General features: G+C 44.1%; 2 protein-coding genes and 1 long non-coding RNA gene across 4 annotated transcripts; 1 reads left to right on the top strand and 2 right to left on the bottom strand.

Moving 5' to 3' along the window:
• Window positions 1-5,847: 5,847 nt before the first annotated feature.
• On the bottom strand, window positions 5,848-8,152 carry LOC133914298 (uncharacterized). Its single transcript, XR_009909224.1, has 3 exons — window positions 7,976-8,152; window positions 7,641-7,883; window positions 5,848-6,390 (listed from the first exon to the last, which is right to left on the bottom strand). It is a non-coding gene; the product is annotated as an uncharacterized LOC133914298 (long non-coding RNA).
• Window positions 8,153-12,098: 3,946 nt separating this feature from the next.
• Window positions 12,099-14,659, top strand: LOC133916017 (co-chaperone protein p23-1-like). The gene is made up of 6 exons (XM_062359478.1): window positions 12,099-12,304; window positions 12,887-13,070; window positions 13,150-13,309; window positions 13,393-13,421; window positions 13,499-13,574; window positions 14,310-14,659. Exons 1-6 carry the CDS (start codon window positions 12,300-12,302, stop codon window positions 14,387-14,389), a joined length of 534 nt encoding a protein of 177 aa, XP_062215462.1. The 5' UTR covers window positions 12,099-12,299; the 3' UTR covers window positions 14,390-14,659.
• Window positions 14,660-15,371: 712 nt separating this feature from the next.
• Window positions 15,372-18,703, bottom strand: LOC133916018 (probable F-actin-capping protein subunit beta). Of its 2 annotated transcripts, XM_062359479.1 has the most exons (8): window positions 18,307-18,698; window positions 17,684-17,754; window positions 17,164-17,277; window positions 16,863-16,945; window positions 16,708-16,769; window positions 16,476-16,595; window positions 15,898-15,993; window positions 15,372-15,765 (listed from the first exon to the last, which is right to left on the bottom strand). In XM_062359479.1, the coding sequence occupies exons 1-8, from the start codon at window positions 18,433-18,435 to the stop codon at window positions 15,682-15,684; spliced, it is 759 nt and encodes a 252-aa protein (XP_062215463.1). In that variant the 5' UTR covers window positions 18,436-18,698; the 3' UTR covers window positions 15,372-15,681. The 2 variants fall into 2 exon arrangements, with proteins under 2 accessions (XP_062215463.1, XP_062215464.1); XM_062359480.1 differs by lacking the exon at window positions 15,372-15,765 and having other exon boundaries at window positions 16,408-16,595; window positions 18,307-18,703.
• Between the last annotated feature and the right edge of the window lie 1,416 nt (window positions 18,704-20,119).

Consider the following 20,119-nt stretch of genomic DNA (forward strand, 5'->3'; position numbering starts at 1 on the left):
CCGCCAATGATTCCATTCATGTCACAGTTATACTCGGGAGAGACATATGCCTGTGATTTTCCATGTCGGGTGACTTGTGTTGGAACGCTAACCCCAACCAAAGAAGGCTTTCGTTCTAGGGGAAAACCGAAGTCTCCAGGTTGTGACACGTGTTATGAGTAAATAATTTTGATTTCTCTCGTCACTTCAGGTACACTATGACCCTATTTATAGCCCGTACACAACTACATAACGCTAGGATTTACAGTTTAACCATCTCAACTGCCACATTCTCGGCATATTCGGGGGTATTATGGTACAATAAAGTACATTTGCATAATTACAACTGTGCCCTGGCAGTTAAGTGGGCCTCGACGTCCATTTGTGGTCTTCGACCAGTCTCATGACTGCGCTAAGGGCCCCTCTCCAGCTTCCAACCGAAGGTTCGCCACGACCTTCACTCCTGCCCTCCAGCGCCGTGGGTCGACCTTCGGCCTCCGGCCGAAGACACGCCAGTACCTTCGCCCGCTCCGGTGAGCGGAATCATCGGTCAACCTTCGGCTTCCGACCGAAGGCCTGCCGCAGCCTTCGCCTACGCGGGCGGCAGGGGTCGCAGACCTACCTTCGGGCTCCAACCGAATGTCCGCCGTGGCCTTCGCCTACACGGATGGGGGAGGTTGCAGGCCAACCTTCGGGCTCCGACCGAAGGTCCACCATGTCCTTCGCCTATATTTTCTGAAACACCACTGCAACACCCATCAGTGTTCAGCCACCGGTAGACTTCGACTTGCCATACGAAGGATATTTTCTTGTCTCTCCACCTTCTAGTCTCCTCCTTGTATTTGTTCAAGTTTTCGGCAGCCTGCAGCCTGTTTGATCCCTTCACCCAGTACTGGCATTGCGTACAACTTCGAACTATGTAATCCGCATCACTGACCGCCTTCGGCCAAAAGAATTCATGTCTGTATACTTTTCCAACTAGGGCTCGAGTGCCTACGTGCGAGCCACACAGTCCTCCATGTATTTCTCTCGGTAAACTTTGCCCTTCTTCCTGAGATACGCATTGCAGCAAAAGTGCACAGACTCCGACCTTGTACAAATCGTTTTCCACAATTTTGTAGTTCCTGGCTCTCTGGGCCATGCGCTTCGCTTCAATATTATCTTCGGGCTCATAATAGCCATGAAGGTAAGCCATTATGGGAGAGCGTCAATCTTCGCTTTCAATTATAGCAACCGACCGTGTCATCCGCGAAGAGTCTTCTACAGCCAGCATACTCAACTTTTGGTAGAATACATCTGGAGGTATTGGCAGATTTTGTGATGCGGCCTTCGCGAGGTCATCTGCTTCAAAGTTGTCATTCCTTGATATACTCTTGATAGTGAATCCTAGGAAGTACTTTTCCATGCTTCGGACTACTGCCATATACCTAACAAGCTCTGGTTCTTTTGTTTGAAATGTCTTGTCAATTTGGCTTGCTATTACTTTAGAGTCCATGTTAACCAGCACCCTTTGGGCGCCTAAAGCTTTCGCCTTGCGAAGGCCAAGGAGGATAACTTCGTACTCCGTGACATTGTTTGTTGATCAAAATTCTAGTCTGGCAACATATCCTAATTTTACCCCCAAAGGCGAAGATAGTACCGTCGCCGCACCTGCTCCTGAAGCCCCCCAGGCCCCATCACAATATGCGATCCAGACCGGGTCTGACGGTTCTTCTGCTGGGGCTTTGGCATGCGGCGTCCATTCTGCTACGAAGTCCGCTAATGCCTGGGACTTCATCGCTGTTCTTGCCACGAAAACTATCATGAGTGGAGCGATCTCTGCAGCCCATTTTACCATCCTTCCTGTATCTTCCCAATTTTCAAACATGTCGCGAAGGGATAGGGATGTTGGCACTGTAATCTTATGAGCCGTAAAGTAATGGCGAAGCTTGCGCGATGCCATTACCAGTGCGTATGCCATCTTTTCCATTTCGGTGTAGAATCTCTTCGGGCCCGCAAGAGCCTCCGTCATGTAATATATTGGAAATTGTTGTAGCTTGTTATTTTCTTGCCTCTCCTGCACAAGTACGGCACTTACTACCGAAGGGGATGCTGCTATGTACAACAACAAATCAGCCTCGGGATCGAGACTGGACAGGGCTATAAGCTTCGTTAGATAATTCTTCAGTTCATCGAAGGCTTCTTGCTGCTCCGCACCCCATTTGAATGGGTCAAAGCCTTTTAGCGTCTTGAAGAAAGGTAGGCTTCGTTATGTGGATTTTGCAATGAACCGATTTAGCACCGCCAACCTGCCTGCCAGGTGATGTGCTTGTTTCCTTCTCTGCGGAGGTCTCATGTCAATTATTGCCTGAATTTTTTAGGGTTCTACTTTGATGCCCCTCTTCGACACCAAGAACCCCAATAGCCTCCCAGACTGTACTCTAAAGGCGCATTTTTTGGGGTTTAGCTTTAGGCCTGGGCTTCGCAAGTTTCCGAAAGCTTCCCGTAGGTCTTCGAGATGTTGGTTCTTTCTGGCACTTTTGACCACTATGTTGTCGACGTATGCCAGGATATTTTGCCCTATTTGTGAATTTAACACTGTTTGCGCCAACCTGGTGAAAGTAGCACCAGCATTTCGAAGGCCAAAGGGCATCCTTACAAAGCAGTATATGCCGAAGGAGGTTCTGAAACTTGTTTTCTCTTCATCCTCCTTCGCCATCCAAACTTGGTGGTACCTAGAGTATGCATCTAGGAAACTCAATATTTCACAACCAGCAGCAGAGTCCACCAGCTGATCAATTCTTGGTAGTGGGAAATCATCCTTCGGACAGACCTTGTTTAGGTCTGTGAAGTCTACGCACATTCTCCGCTTGCCATTACTTTTCCTAACTAGCACCGGGTTTGCCAACCACTCTGAGTGTAACACTTCACGTACCACGCCAGCGTCGAGCAGCTTCTTTACTTCAGCCTTCGCTGCTTCTACCCTCTCTTTCTAAGCTTTCCGAAGCTTTTGCTTCTTTGGCTTCGTACTGGGGTCTACATTTAAAGTGTGCTAAATAATTTCCCTACTGACTCCTTGCAGATCCTTTGGAGATCAGGCGAAGACATCCTCGTTGCTGCGAAGGAACATTATCAATTCTCGCTGGTCTTCCTCTGGGACCTCCGCCCCGATAATGATTTTTTTATCTGACTTATCTGGACACAGCGGTACTATTTTGGTCTCCCCTTCCGGTACAGCCTTCGCCACCTTCTTTACCTTCGGCTAGTCCTCACATTCCCTGAGATCCGTCGAAGGTCCCGTCACCGCATGGACATTTCACCGACCTGGAGTGATTCCCACTTCGATCCTACGGGCCACTTGCTGATCTTCGAGCACTGTTATGACGCCTCTGGGACTCGGCATCTTCATACACAAATATACATGGTGCGGTATTGCTCCGAATATGTTCAGGACTCCTCGCTCGAATATTGCATTATAGGGATAGTTGATATCGACCACATCGAAGGTAATGTCCTCCATCCGGAAATTTGACTCTTCGCCAAATGACACTGGGATTGTTATCTTTCCCAAAATGTTGATTGCATTTCCGCCGAAGCCTAGTAGTGGAGACCCAGCATGGTCAAGGTTGCTTCGCCATAAACCCATTTTGTCAAAGGCATTCGCAAAGATGATATCTACCGAGCTTCCGCCATCTATCAGGATTCTATGCACTTCATTTCTCAAAATATTTGCTGTAACCATGAAGGCGTCCGTGTGTGGGTAATCTAGAACCCTCATGTCATCCTGTGAGAATGTAATGGGCACATTGGACCACCTTGAGTGAACATAAGTTGGCCCTACACCAACGTGGTTAACCCTTCGCACATATTCTTTTTGCTGCCTCTTCGATTCTGTCTCCTGATTGGATCCTCCTGAGATTGCCAACACTACGTTGTATCCATGATTCACTGTGTTTACCGACCTGCTGGTCTCCAGTGGTGCTTCGATCGCTGGTCTTGGTAGAGGTGGAGGTAGCTCTCCTTGGAAGGCCAATTGTCCAGTCGTCTGATCCAGCTGGGTTGAGGCTATGGGAACATATTGTTGTGCCGGCGCGAGCATTGGTCGCCACTGATTAGCGAACGTTGTGCCTGAATTGCGGTTCTAATTGTTTTCCCATGCTTCGTCGTGCCTGAACTGTGTGGCGTGGTGCATGATTCTTGCTTGATCGAAGGATTGCTTCGCTAAGCTTTCTTTCATGGCCATGACCTGTGGGTACTGCTTAGTCCTATGACCGGTGCCTTCGCCATGTAACTCGCAGTAGAACGTGGCCGGATTCTGCGGAGCCTGTCCACCTTGACCTCCTCGGCCTCGGCCTCTGCCACTTCGGTCTCCTCGAGTAGCCCCACTTTGCCCTTCGCTTATCGCTTGAGCAACTTCGACTGGCCCAGAGTCTATCTGATTGACCTCTTTTTGCTTTATTGTATACTTGGATGCTTCGACTTTTCTCACATGCCTCAATCGGTCTTTTGAGTGGCCAGTACCTGCTTCCCTGGCCGACGTATTTATTTTTAGTGCTTTCGAGGCTACCATTTCATTCTTCCTCCGAAGGTGATCGAGCTCGGACCTTGTGTATTCTTCCATCTTATTGAGCAGCTCTTGTATACTCCCTGGCCTCTTTCTTGTAAGCTTTCCTGCCAGAAGTCCCCCTCTGATGCCCTGTATGGCGGCATCGATGATTGTGTCTTCACTCAACCCTTTCGCCTGACAACGGATGTGTACGAAGTGACGCATATAGCTCTGCAATGTCTCTGTTGGCTGCTGCTTCAGTGCGATGAGGTCGCTTGTGGTAATCTTATCTGCCCGATTTCCTTGGAAATTGTTGTATAGGGTGTTGCACAGTTGCTCCCATGAATAAATGGATCCTGGAGGCAACGCGGAGTACCACGACCTTGCTATCCCTTTTATAGCCAATACAAAGGCCTTCGCCAGTGTTGCGTCATCTCCTCCAGCGGATTCGACTGCCGCCTCAAAACTCATTACAAATTCTCTTGGATCTGACTCTCCGTCGAACATTACTACTCTAGACATCTTGAAGCCCGAAGTCCACGGCTGGTTCTGCAAGCCAATGGAGAGCAAAGACTCTGGATCGCATACGCATGACCGTCGCCAAAGGTCCTGTGCTGGTCGTGTTGTGATTTTCGACGGCATCACGTGGCGAGCTATTTCCTCCACACGATGCAGCATATCGATCTCTTCTTGCATTTTCTCCAGTGTTTTCTTGGCTTCCTCCGCTCGCTTGCGATATTCCGCGGCTTTTCAACTTGCCACCAGGCTATCTAACATGCGCTTTTTCTGTGCAATCTGCCTCTCCAGTTCTTCAGCTTCTAGCCTGGCTGTTCTTTCCTCCTGTGTCTCGTCTTCATCTTTGTATTCTGCGAAGTCATCCAGGTCTTCCCACTCTTCATCTTGTGCCTTTCCTCGCTCTTCTGCCGAAGCCTCGAAGCGGGCACAATCGCTAGTTTCTATGACCCGCACTGCTGCTGCATTTTCCTGGACAGTCGCTCCGTGCCTGTCTTCGTTGTCTCCTGGGGGCACGACATCAACACCGTAGTGTTGTTCACACTCAACGGAAGCTCCTCCGGCCAAAGCGTTGCTTGAGCCTGGTACCGCCGAAGGGGGCCTTTCGGCCGAAGCTCCGGCTGCAGCCGAAGGCTCCGGTAACGTCTCCGATGTACCAAGTGGCTTTGTCTTCTTTTTGGGTGGCATAGCTTCGGTCCGTTCGATCCCCACGGACGGCACCAACTGTTGGAACCGCTAACCCCAACAAAAGAAGGCCTTCGTTCTAGGGAAAACCGAAGGCTCCAGGGTGTGACACGTGTTATGAGTAAATAATCTTGATTTATCTCATCACTTCAAGTACAGTATGGCCCTATGTATACCCTGTACCCAACTACCTAACGCTAGGATTTACAGTTTAACCCTCTCAACTGCCACATTTTCGGCATATTTGGGGGCATTATGGTACAATCAAGTACATTTGCATAATTACAATTGTGCCCTGGGTAGTTAAGTGGGCATCGACGTCCATTTGTGGTCTTCGGCCAGTCTCATGACTGCGCTGAGGGCCCCTCTCCAGCTTCCAACCGAAGGTTCACCACGACCTTCACTCCTACCCTCCGGCGCCGTGGGTCGACCTTCGGCCTCCGGCCGAAGACACGCCAGTACCTTCGCCCGCTCTGATGAGCGGAATCACCGGTCAACCTTTGGCTTCCAACCGAAGGCCTGCCGCAGCCTTCGCCTACCCGGGCGGCAGGGTTCGCAGACCTACCTTCAGGCTCCAACCAAAGGTCCACCGTGGCCTTCACCTGCACGGATGGGGGAGGTTGCAGGCCAACCTTCGAGCTCCGACCGAAGGTCCGCCATGGTCTTCGCCTGCATTTCCTGAAACACCACTGCAACACCCATCAGTGTTCAGCCACCGGTAGACTTCGACTTGCCATACAAAGGGGGGGGGGCGCGAGAGATCATCCCCAACAACTTGATTTGAGGATAACTCAAGAGCTATATAGATCATACAGTTTTTGGTCAGTCAAAGGCTGGACATCGCTTTGGTCCACACTGGTTGGGCCATAAATGGTTAAGCTTGAATGGATCACTGGAGTAATTTGATCATTTAGTTTGGCATAAAGAAATATTTTTGGAGCATCGCATGATTCTGCAGCTTGCTCCAAGTCTCCAAGAAACTAAAAGTCAAGTTAGAAGATTAGTCGTTTGTAAGAAACTGCAATTTAAGGTTCGCATGAACTATTAAAGTTAACCTACTGTATGAAGTACAGTGCCACTATTATAACGCGAGCAAAGTTAAGAGATAATTGGAGAAGACTAAGCTTTGTTTTTGAGTTTTTGCCCTGGCTATTTAATTTTATCGCGTCGCAAGTGATGTTTGCATATGTGCTGCATGATATCACTTAAAATTTGCATGTCAGTGTTTGTAGATTTGTTTGGTAAATTTCCGATTTTGCGTAATTAATTATTCAATGAATATAGTTCCTCCCACCTTTATTTCAATTCAGCAATTCTTACTCTTCACTAAGATAATAATGCATACAGTATTTATTTACTTTATCTTTTCATAAGCTTTGCATGGTAGTTTTATGGTGTTTTGATTTGATCGATGGGAGAACATTAAAACCATGATACTATACTATTTGAATAGATGCAAAGACAATAATCAATTGATACTGGGTTATAGATATATGGATCATCATTGACTTGCTCTTGCAGTTTGGGCTTCCTGTTGTAATGCAAAAAGTGTTTTTTGATAATTAAATGCACATTACTACAATGCAAAGTACAATGAAACACTTTAATAATTAATACAAGCTTACATATATATATGTACCATGATCTTTTTGATTAATGGCTTGTTTCATATGAAAACTATCATAGATGTTGGGTGCAAAACTTTTTGAAACAGTTGTAACGCATAGGCACCTTACTAGTAAGGAAGTATCTGTAAAGCAACAGGCTGTGACTAGAGCATGGGCTGGTAGAATCTAACGCCACCGCAGTCCACAGAGTTGCAAGGAGTTCTTCAGTTCACTCCAATTTGCTCAGCAGTCGAACATCAAGAGCGCGACCGTGAACCAAATCGGTGGAAACGAGAAGGGCATTGCAACAAAAGCGGGGAGATCTGACTCACTAGAGGGCGCGGAAGATGTCCTGGATCTCGCCGTCCACCTACTTGATTTCGGGGCTCATGGGCATGTCACTCGCCATGGCTCCGCTCCCCTCTCGCCCTGCTGGAGGATCCCCACCTCCACCTCCACACAGTTGCAGCAGCAGTAGTAGCAACGACGGTGCCTACTCTCTCCGGTCCGGCTCTTCACCGCACCATTCTGGTGGAGGCGAGGTGGGCGACGCCATTCCTTACCCTTCTGCAGATCTGCAAGGATAGAACCAAACAAAAATCGCATCACCAAACTGCTCGGAGAAATGCAAGAAAACAGAGATGGGTGGGGGATGGCGTGCACACACTTGCACGGGAGGTTCCAGATGGCGGCAGTTGTGATGACAAGCTCCCTTGCGGTCAGACCGAAATGGGGAGTGATGGGATGAGATGCCAAGCCGAGAAAATAGCGAGGGGAGGTAGGGAGCTGGCTGGAGTGGGTATTTTGGCCTGTATCGCTATTTCTAGCGATGCCAAGTGATGTCGGCTGGAGATGCTTTGAGGAAGAAAGAAAGGAGAGGAAGAAGACAGGTGAATGGTAGCTAGCTTAGGGCAGCGGTTTCCACAATTTTAGATTAGCTCCTCTGCGAAATTGATTGGCCTGTTCAATTTTCCTTCCTTTCTATTGCTTGCGGTTTCCTTCCAGGCACCCATCGATGGTTAATGACATTAATTCTTATGGAATTGAAGGAAAATTGAATCGGGCGCCGTCGTATTTGGAAGGGGTCTAGGGTGGAGGAAGACTCTAACATGTGGGCACAGTTGGCAGCGACAGAGAGAGAGAGGGGAGAATTGGGTTGTTACAGCAGTACTTACACACTTTTGAGGTGTGCGTCGAAAAACCACTACAGAGCCTTTACAAAGTCCCTCCCAACATGTGCATAAATATCGAGGTTTCACCGTCACATGAATACACCTCAACAACGAAAGCCTTCTTTTGCACCTTATGGAAACCCTAGAAGTACACCCTTTTGTTCCATACAACCAAATGGTTTACACCATACTGAGAGTAAAGCAAATTAATCAGCTAGTCCTATCTTATACTAGGCTGGTGGTTGTACTGTTAACTAGGAATGATCACTCCATGAACCGGTCATTATATTTGAGTAAGAATACCACGAACCCAATTGTACAACATGTACCAGTCTCGTCCAAACCACTTGCTCAAATTATAATTCTATGTTGTTACAAAAATTAGGTCATCATCTTTTATCATACTTGCATAGGGCCATTATCATATTTAATCAAGTCATTATCATGATCCCTATCCCAAAGCAAGGCTAAGTATAACCTACCATTCTATAACCAAAACCAAAACCAAAACCATAATTATAGCGACAAGGATGATAGAGGAAAGCTACGGTAAAGCCTAACTTGGGAGTCCCAGTAATATTATTAGCATGCATGTTTATAAGACAAAGCAGTTGAAAATATGGGATCAATATGATCAAGAACACAACTTGTCTTCATAATACTTAGTTGGGTCTTCAAAGTCTTGATCCTGAAGTCTTTCTAGCTCATCCGGAACATTGACGTTTACTTGCGAACATAAGCAAAAAGGCAACAAATAAACACCAAGATCTAAAATAAATTAAATAGCACACAACAAACAACATCACACAATAGATTAGATTTTTCTAGAAATTTTGGCAAAAGAACGGATCAAATCGGGGCTACGGTTGACAAGTTATTGCTTTCGAAAGATTAAAACAGAGCAAAAATATTAACTACATGTGAAACTATGTTATTAGGAATTTTCTAAATTTTCCAAAGCAATCTATGATTTTTGGATTTTTTTTTTTCTAGGATTTTTTCAGAATTTATTAACATCTATTTGAATATTAAACCATATCGAAACATTAATCATAATTAATAGACATTATAAAACATTATTAAAGCTATTAACAATTTTATTCTAATTATCATAATTATTATATTGGAAATCCAATTTATTGCGCAATAAACACATTATGACATCAGCAACAGAAAAAAGATAAAATTAAAAAGAAAAAGAAAACGTTTACTAGGCTTGTTGACTGGTTCACACGTCGGCTAAGCAGCTGACAATGCTGATGATGTGGACACTGACGTGGGTAGCTAACTGTATTGAACCTATTTAAATCTAGATCGTCCATTGATGGTTGAATGTCTATGATCTAATAGGTGAAGGGGTATGTTTAGATCTAATCGCGATCGCCCAACATGAATCGGATGACTACTGGTGCTTCTAGCTTGGCTCCGGCGACTCCAACGGCGATGGTTTAGACACGACGAAGGATGGCCGGTTTCTCATTGGAACTTATCTTGAGCCATCAGTCAGATTGAATGCAGCGCCCTGCTGGCAGCTCCTGACCTCTGTTCCTATCCTGGAAAAACCAAACACAAAAAGATGTGATATCATTTTTTTATAGACATGATAGCACAGAGGGAGGTGATCTTAGAGTACATTCCGACAGGGAATATGGTGGCGGATCCTTTTACTAAACCGATCTCTCGAGATCTACGCTACATGGCTTGATTCTTGATTATGAGCGGCCGAATAGAGAGAGGAGGTGAGGGCGATCTTACCTAGGGGATGTATTGTCATCAGCGACCTTCTCTGGAACTTGGCGATGAGTTATGGCAGCGAGGTTCTTCAGAGCTCGACGGAATAGGGGTTCCGACTTCAGTTTCTTGCCAAAAAGTGAAGGGTTTTTCTTGGTATGGCTTGAAGAGGGCATAAGGGTTACTATTTATACTCGAGTGCGCTAGAACTCTCGAATCGATTCAATCTAGGGTTCAAGGAGTTCGACGGCAACACGATCTCCTCCAAATCGATTTTCGAGTTTAAGCCGTGCTCATATGAAGATTAACTAGGCAAAAGTTGGTGGATACCGCACTGATTCTTGTTGATGACCTTCTAGAAAGATTTCCTTCTAGATTAGTTCGAATTTTCTCAGGACTGAATTCGGTCGATGGGTTGGACTTTATCTCCAATTCAAATTTGAATCGGGCTCTGTTTGAGATAAGATGGATCACATCTTCTAGAAGCTCAGGCGAACTCAATTGAACGACCTCCCGGTATAGTTCGGCTCGGACACGGCAGTGCCAACATGGTTTTCCCGTTGTCATGCTTATGTCGAATGGGAAGTAGAGAGAGAGGAGAGCGAATGAGCGAGAGGAGGAAGAAGGTTGTCAAGATGGACTGAGATGACGTGCGTGGAGACAAGTCGACTTGACCGGTTGTGACCCAAACCGAGAGAAGAGGGGAGAGAGTAGGCGAGTTGCGCCGAAATGACATGACCGGGTCGGTGGAAAGAGAGAAAGAGAGGTTAGGAAGATGGGTTGCGTTGATGGCTCTGCCCGAGATGTGTTTCCTTTCCTTTTTCTTTCTTTTTCCTTTTCCATTCAATTTCTTGTATTTCTATACACATATACATACATGTATTTGGATATTTATACGCATATATTGTATGTATATTAAATAATATAGCTCTAAAACAGGCACTTATATACAAACAATTTCAAACAAATATAAAATATATATATTATATAAAACAAATAATTGCAAGCAAAATTAAAACCTTCTTTATATATACGTATATTTACTCTTTGAGGATTTTAATTATCTTATTCTTTTATTTTCTTTGTATAAAATAAATTTTTGAATTGTTATGAAATTGGGATGTTACATAAGAGTGCGGAGCCACTTGTGACGCCGAAGTGCCGGTGCTGGAGGAGGTGGTGCTGGTGGTGACGATGACAGCACGGGGAGCGGAGATATCGGTGGCAGCGGTGTCGGATATGGTGCGTGGAGCGGAACCGACGCTAGGGTGGTCATGGCGTGAGCGCGTGTTTGGGATTTGCAATGCGAAGGCGTTGGTGGTGCTGAAGTAATAGCGTCATAGGAGTTGGTGCTCCTTCTGGTGGTGAGAGCATAGGGACCGGAGGCAGCGGTGGAGCAGAAGTGTTGGTGGTAGTGAGGCTGGGTTCGATCGAAGGAGCGAGGGTCGGAAGAACACGGAGACTGGAGTGGGATTTCTTTGGAACGGGCGAGGTGGGGAAAGATATTTCTGAACTCGCAGGAAGCAAGAGGTACAATACCAAATCGGACGGCCTTCAATTGCCCGTGCTCTAATCGGACGGTTTCGAATGCAGATGACGACGTGGATGTCCTCGCGAACACAACAAGAATCAGCGAATTTAAAAGAAAATCGAACGGACACAAATTTGAAGGATAAGGGGGAAAATCATTTGATAGATATATTGCAAAATTTATTCTTATTTAGATGATGAACAGTAATCTGCTAGGAAGAGAGATAATTAACTCAAGGGAGGATAACTAGTGCCGTACCAAGACATGGAAAAAAATGATTAAAAAAAGAACAAAAATCCACATGGCACGGTAACCGGAAGGAAATGGAAGCAACTAGAGCCTTTTGGAAGCAGCAGTAGCACCCGCAGTTTTACTAGTTTGCCCCCGTCGCCTTCGCTGCCCTCTCAGTCCGCTGCTTCTTCTTCTACCCTCTTCCTCCCCCACCACACGCGCATCCGTCCCCCATAGCCGGTCTCCCCGAAGTCGTCTAAACCCTAGTCCCAACAAATCCCCGACGCGACGAACAAGTCTCACACCGGAGTTCCCGAGGAGGCATCATGAGGTAGTAACTCGCTGCGACTTCTCTCGCGATCTTTCCGTACTTCTCAAGTTCATGAGCCGTGGTGTGGCAGCGTGGTGCTCTGGTAGTTTGTGGGGTTTGGGGTGTGTGATTGTGCGCATCTATCTGGGTGTTATTTAGCCTGTCGGTTTTCTGCAAGTCTCTTGTTCAAGTTTGGTGGGGAAAATAGACTCGGAAACACGGATGTGTCGGGGAAAATTAGTTGTTGACCTGTTGTTTAGCATGGCCGCGTAGAAATTTTAGTCAACTGATCGATAGAGATATGAAAATACACGAATTCTTAGTTTTTGCTGCAACCTGCAATCCTAGGTTTCTTCAAAATGGATACTCTGTTTGGGGGTGCAAATCTTTTTAGCCAGCTTTAGTGCTTATTTATGCTCCATGTGCTTAGTTGTAGGGAATCATGCGATGATTTTGTCCTTAACCAGCATGTTGCTATATTAAGTAATTGGGGGTAGCCTGTGTACCATCTGTGATTGTGTAGTACTTGCTTAGAATTGCAGGCTGGGAAATGCTGTTTTGGCATTGTTTTGAATAAAGTCTTGGGACCAACTATACTTGCAGTCGTCACCCGAGCACTAAGTGGGCGCAGAGGTCTAACAAGGTGTTCTTGACAATCGAGCTGCCCGACGCCAAGGATGTGAAGCTGAACTTGAAGCCTGAAGGCCATTTCAACTTCTCGGCAAAGGGCGCTGATGACTTGCCCTACGAGCTTGACCTTGAGTTGTTTGATGCTGTGAATGTGGAGGTAGGTGTGACTTTTGACAGGTTTTGTCTTTAGTATGTACCATTCTAGATGCTAATTGTACCGGCCTTGCTGTTTGCAGGAGAGCAAGGCAGCTGTTGCCCCAAGGACCATATGCTACCTTATCAAAAAAGCTGAGAGCAAATGGTGGCCAAGGCTGATGAAGAAGGAGGGCAAGCCACCTGTGTTCTTGAAGGTTGACTGGGACAAATGGCAGGATGAGGACGATGAGGATGTTGGATGTAAGTCTTTCAGTTTTGGTTGTTTTGATTTTCATAATACGATCTGGTTTTGCTCGAAGTGACATGTATTATTCATGTTGCAGTTAATGACTTTGGTGATATGGACTTCTCGGTGAGTGTCTATTGAAAGCTTTCTTTGGTGATAGAGAAAATGGGAGGAAAGGTTCTTATGGTACTTTGTGTTTGCAGAAACTGGACATGGGAGGTGCTGATGATGATATCGAGGATGATGATGAAGACGATGTGATTGAAAGCACTAACAAAGGTACACCATTCTCCATCTCATCTCAATGACCTAGTTGGGGATGAAGCCTGTTCCTGCTGCTTTAAGACCGTCACATATTGGCATTACCACCTCTGAATAAATGTGCAACCGAAAATTCTAGTATGTGGGCTGACTCAAATGTTGGATTTGTCTGTTAATCCTATTTAACAGTTTAGCTATACTTGTATCCTGAATCTTTCATAGGTAGCTTATAAGCTCGATGTTTTTCCTTTTAGCCAAATTTTCCAACCATAGTCTAAGTAGTTGTTACATGATTCTCTCTAATTGATATCAACAATAACCCACAGTATAATACTAGTGGACAAAAGGTTTTCACCCTTACACGTGAACGAAACCAGCAATGAGAAGTTCCTTAGTCTTTGCATGTTATTCTCTTGCTTGGCTGCTAAAAAATCTGGCAACGATATCCTTAAATGTGCTGTCGTCTGTTTTGGATGGTTCCACATTTGGAGCTGCCAGAAACGGTCATTTGCCAGTTGTGAGTGTTGATTTCTACCCAGTGCTGTAGTCTAATTCACAGTAAGCGGTCAAGCGTTGAGGAGTGTCTTGAATCATCTTAGTCCAGGTTGTTTGGCCCTTGTGGATCATTTCAACCTTGATTAGCTCCATCCCTCTGTGTAAATAGTTTATCCTTGTGAATTCTGGGGACATTCCATTTCATTTCATGACTTGAAGGCATCACTGAACTGATTTTATCTTACCGGAAAAATGCAGATGAAGAAGGCAGTAAGGCAGAGGAGAGCAAGGGGGAGGAAGCCCCAGCAGCAGCAGCTGCAGAGGAAGCGAAGCCATGAAAAGCCTCCGAGTTTAGCTCAACACCATCGATGACTGCGCATGGTCTTTAGCTAGATGCTCCGTTAGATTTTTGGTGTAAAATCTGGAGAATGGATCACTCATTGTCTATGAAGTAAAGAAAAACAGTCATGTTGTAGTTTTTGGCCGAACCTTGTGAACTACTGTTATTAATATTTGGCCAAAGCTTATTTGCATCTGCCATAGAAGATCATCTTGTTTGTATGATTCCATGTTGATTTTTATTTGAGCCATCGTGTGATGTTTGCCTGTGTCATGCTGTTTAGTAGTTCAGTTCAGGGAAGCCCGAGCTATTAGACTGGATTTACGCTATCATCGTTTTTTGTAGCGCTTGTGGCATGCGCTTTTTTATGCAGTAGCATAGTCATAGGATTGGCTACGTGTCCATGTGATGAGCAGCGTCTTAGAGCACTACGGTAGTCTTTTTCTTTTTGTTGAATCAAGTGCCAATTCTGGCAAGAGCTAAAAAAGACTCCAATTATTTCCCCGTAAACTACATTCTTGATCATTGACCTTGAGGGTAATTGGCGTGAAAATGACTAGATCAATCGGTTCGCTGATGTAGACATGGTTGATCACTAACCTATGTTACATCAAAAAGACGAAGCGGATTGCAACTATTTTCAGGTCAGCGGAGCTGATCGATCAGCTGTATGCCTCCCGGAGCTGATCGACACCATCGAATTCGTAGTCCAAACCAGCGGCCACGGCAGCCGGCTGTGTTGACCGGCGGCTGTCTGGGGCCGTGGCCGGCAGAGCTTGCCGCCGGGCCCCTGCAAGCCGCTGCCGCGCCACTGCAGCCTGCAGTGTCCAAGCACCCTACTGTTCCCACTTAGCTCAAATCCATATTGTTCGTACCTGTTACAGCGTAGTGACCGGCATGGGAACCAAAAATCCTTCAGATCTCACTTTGGTCAATCTATTATAGAGACATGTTCCATCCATGCTTCAGCAAATTGTAAGGACACAAGAACACCAGATCTTCATAATACAGAACGCCAATAGCAGAATGTTACTGCAGACGAATTTGGCAGTCATACAGACTTCTGCAGATACAACTTTTGCTCTCGTCTAAACTTCTCGGATACAGCTGACACGATTCGCTCAATCTTTTTCATTTAATCACAGATCGGTGGACAAGAAACTCCTATGGTACCTCAACAAGGTGTCGATACATATGAAAAGGGGAAAAACACGAACTGACTATGCCTATGGAAATAATTGTCAAGACAACATATCTTCCTTTGTTAAATTGACGTCTCTATACATTAGCTCAGCTGTCGGGTAGTCTCATATTAAGTACTTCCGGTGGCGGCCGAAGAGTGCAAACCATTTCTCTGGTCTTCCCAAAATAAACCTGCCATCACAACAGTATTAACCTTGGAGACTAATGGATTTACAAGTTGTCAATGCAAGTTGCAACTGATGTTGACAACTTGGACGATCTCAATATCTATCAAAGTTGTCATTGGCAATGCGGAACTGTTACCTGGTCCAATGAATTTCTCAGCTTGCCCTCCATCTCTTCTATCATTTTCCCCATATTAACAAGATGACCATCTGCCACAGCGAGAGTCATACTCATCTGCAAATAGAAACAGATACCTGTTGTATTAGCCTGCTCTGATTTTCTATATCTCCACGGTGCTTCTAATCAAAGCAAAGTGGCTTGAGGTAAAATACTGCCTATGTAACTGATCAACATATTACAACAAAATAGCTCCATCAACATGTGAAATTATTGGCTGCTTGGCTTGGTACATAATATCATGCTTCAATCAGCTCCCTAGCCATAACTAAAACTGGCATTAACTTAGCAGTTAATTTGTTTGAAGTGTACCTTTGTTTTTCAATTCATAGCTAGACTACTACAAATGTGAATTTTCTTGATGGTCTATACTGTTTTGTGCACAAACTCTGAGCTGTATTAAATAGACAACAATAATGGTGGAAAAAAGGGATGCCAGTTAGTTCTATCCCTCACATAGCAGTATAGCACCTTAATAACATAGCATGACATTGGACTGGACGACATTCAACGAAGAGCGAAGGGCCAGGAGATATAACCTGCCGTCTAATCGATCCTGACAAGTTAAAAGTTCCAGACTGCTTGTTGTCTGTTGTCAATGACAGCATCACAGTGCTGTTCAAGCAGTAATGTGCTGATCCTTCCTCCTCAGGACCTACCTATTGACATCACATAAATTTTCACCTGTTAAGTCCAAACTTAAAAGAAGCAGCAGGGAGAAAAACCGAGCCTGACATTTGGCAGGTTATGAACAATGTTATCATGAGTCACCTGAATAACATGGATAGCATCCCATGAACCTATCTGCATGTACCCTCTTTTTCCTTGTCCATCTGTAACCACATAACAGGAATTCTAGTAAACTGAATTTTTGGTTATTTATTAATGGTTAAAGAAACAAGATCACATCAAGCATTCGTATGGACCTTTCTTTATTAAGAAGCATGCAATAAAACCATCATCTTCGTCTTCCCAAATGTACACAGATGAGATCCCACCTTCATAGTACCTAAGCATCCATAGAAGATATTGTATTAATTTGCTTACATCAAAACAATAGATATTGTATTAATTCTTTTACATCAAAACAATAGATATTGTATTAATTTTTTTACATCAAATACTAAATTGAGGAATCATGCTACTACTAATCATAGCCTTCTTTCATATTGCATTTACTTAGCATCGCTGCATAGAAGGGGCAGTAGGATGAAATATGAATCTTACTGGTCACGGTAGACAGAAAAGACTTCATTTGCCTCAATCTCAAGATTCCTCATCTCTTCAGAGGGAACTGTCCCATCTTCCAAAGGAGGCTCGTATTTGTTCGACCAAGGTGATCTGCAAGCCAACCTCACAATCAAAAACTGTGAACTAAGAAATAAACCCCTAAGAGTCGAAGTTTGCCCAAATGAATCAGATTCATTAAACGCATATACAGATCTGTGTGCTAATTTGCTGATGCATACATTCATTGGATGACTGGGGATGTTTAGCAAGGTTAGGTTTAGGGTAAGGGATTCCTTAGAAAATGATGTAAAGATGTTTCGTTGAGTGCAGTACATAAGACTATTTTTGCAACAAGCACCACAAACAAAGGCAATCTAATGTTATGTGCCGTACTGCATCATTTCCATTTGCGCTTTTTTTCAATTTTTTCTTCATAAGTTGGCTGCAGGTTCAATTCTTCAAATGCTTATGGAGTACATAAGTAAAAGGAATCATGGGATATAGATGAATTACTGACCGGTAGGAGTCAGCATCACGGTTATACTCGCATAGAATGTATTCCTTCATGCTCTCCTTATCCATGCAAACCTGCAAAAATTTACACCATTTTTCCTAATGTATTATTAGTAAGAAACTGGAAGCACGGAGAAATGAGACGAGAAAAGGGAACGAAGGATTTAATAAACTGATCTCCTGAGAAACCCGATGCTTCCACGTTAAAAGACTGATAAATACATTGCCTATAACGATACTGTTTACTCGTGGAGGTTGCATACTTGGATTCACCTAGGCTTATTTGACGGGCAGCCGTCTTATCTTCGATTCCGGTTCCGTTTTACAGCGCGATTCTATTGGACTTTGATTCAACCGAATGTAAGGGAAGCAAGGACCCATTGTTGAACCGAATCTAAGCCAAGCAAAGGTGGCACGCAAGGCAGGGACCAAAGGCGCCAAGAAATGTGCATTTTTTGGTGAACAGAACATAACACAATCAAGAACAGCACCGCCGGCGGAGCTTCCAATCAATTCGAGACAAAAGGGAAAGGCAAATGTCTTGGAGCAGTTCAATCCGTATGCGAACCAAGGACCTAGAGGCGGTGGTGGAGCGACTGGGACAGAGGAACGGCGGCGGGTGTGTACCTGGTGCGGGAGATCAACCTGAGAGAGGAGGTCGAGGGAGTGGTCGGGGAGGAGGGAGAGCAGCGCGTTGAGCGCTGTCTCGGTGCTGCCCGGCGGCATCCGCCGCATCAGATCCATCGCCGCCTCCATGCGCGTTGTGCCCCCTCCTCCTCCTCCTCCTCCTCCTCCTCCTCCTCTCGGAGATCCCTCCTCTCTTCTCCAGCTGCGTCGTCGTCGTCTTCTCCTTCCTCTCCCCTCTTTTGGCTTCTTGCTCTCGTCCTAATTCAGTTCCCTGTCTTCTTTTGATCTTTTCTTTGTGGCTTTTAGATTGCCCTTACTTTTTTTGTATGTGTTGCTTTTGTGGCTTTTAGTTGCTCATCCTGAAACTCTAGCTCTCTGTGCAATGCAAACAAATGGCCACCCTGACGGTTTAGAAAGGAGGACCAGCCCCACGACGACCACCCACCAATCTTCTAAACCATCAAAAATATATTTTTTCGTAAGAAACCATCAAAAATATATTTTTTGCGAAAGAAGCCATCAAAAATATTATCTCAAAAGAAGAACCATCAAAAGTATTTTGTGATGTCCTTTTTCAAATTATTCGTGAGGTTATATTTTGATGAGAACTTATACCGAATACAAGTTTTTTTAAGTGCATGTGAATTTTTTGGAGGAACATTGAAATTAAAACTGACTCCACTTTTAGTCGTTAGAATTCAGCATTTGAATCAAAATTCTCTACTTTCAGCTAAAATTCTACAAAACTTTCACCTCAATCTTATGAAAGCTTTCGGTTCCATGGACTATTTATTTATGCCAACGGTGGTAAGAGCGTTGGTCCCTCCCTTAAGGTGGCAAGGGATGAGCAGTTACGCTCCTAGACTCCTGACAGCAGGGTTTAAAAATTCGTCGATAACTAACCAAAATACGTGATAACCGGGCATCTCGGTCCGGCTCAGTTTCAGAAACTAAATGGTAACCGAATTTGAATTCAAAAAATTAAAAAATCAAAAGAATCCTAAAAAACCTAGACACAATTATAAGACCTTATGTGAAAAAAATTCAAAAAATAATATCGTTTGCATCATATTCTATAGGGAGGAAGTTTAAAAAAAATGCAAAAGGTTGAAGCGTGCGGCTCAGTTATTAACTCATATTAAGAAAAAGTTTAACATGCAAACACATATTTTTCTTGTGTAGAACATATCTTAGAAGGATTTTTAATATTGATTTCACTTTATTTAGAATTTTATTAATTTCTCTATAATTTTTACAAAGTTCACAAGCATAAAGTGAATATGTTAAGAAACAACACTGTAATTAGCTTTTTCATGTCTACTATTATTTTTCCTACGTAAATCATAGTATAATTAAACTAATAAAAGTGGTTTCACTAATATTTGAGGTGTGATGCGTCAGTTATGAATTAATCTAGTCGCAACACATTTACACAATCATGCATGTTAAAATAACTAATTCATGAGTTCATGTATTTTTAAAATACATAGTATCATGTAAGAAGACTAACAAAATTAGTTTCATGATTTTTGGATTAGCAAAGAGTAAACTATGCATTTAACTTGGTTTAACAAATACATTTTCTCATAGAAAATTTTTAACTTTTTTATGAGTATAAATACTTTTATCATGTAGATCATGTTACAAGAAAACCAACAAAATTTGTTTCACTTGATTTGAAGCTTAGATGAATTAGTTATTGATTTTACAAGATTGAGATAATCTTTGGTTTTTTTGTTGACCTTAACTGAAAATCGAGAAAACCGTTCGATAAATCTACAAAATCGCTCGGTAACCGGTCCAATTCGATCGG

Source organism: Phragmites australis, chromosome 4 (assembly GCF_958298935.1).
Source record: "Phragmites australis chromosome 4, lpPhrAust1.1, whole genome shotgun sequence".
NCBI lineage: Eukaryota > Viridiplantae > Streptophyta > Magnoliopsida > Poales > Poaceae > Phragmites > Phragmites australis.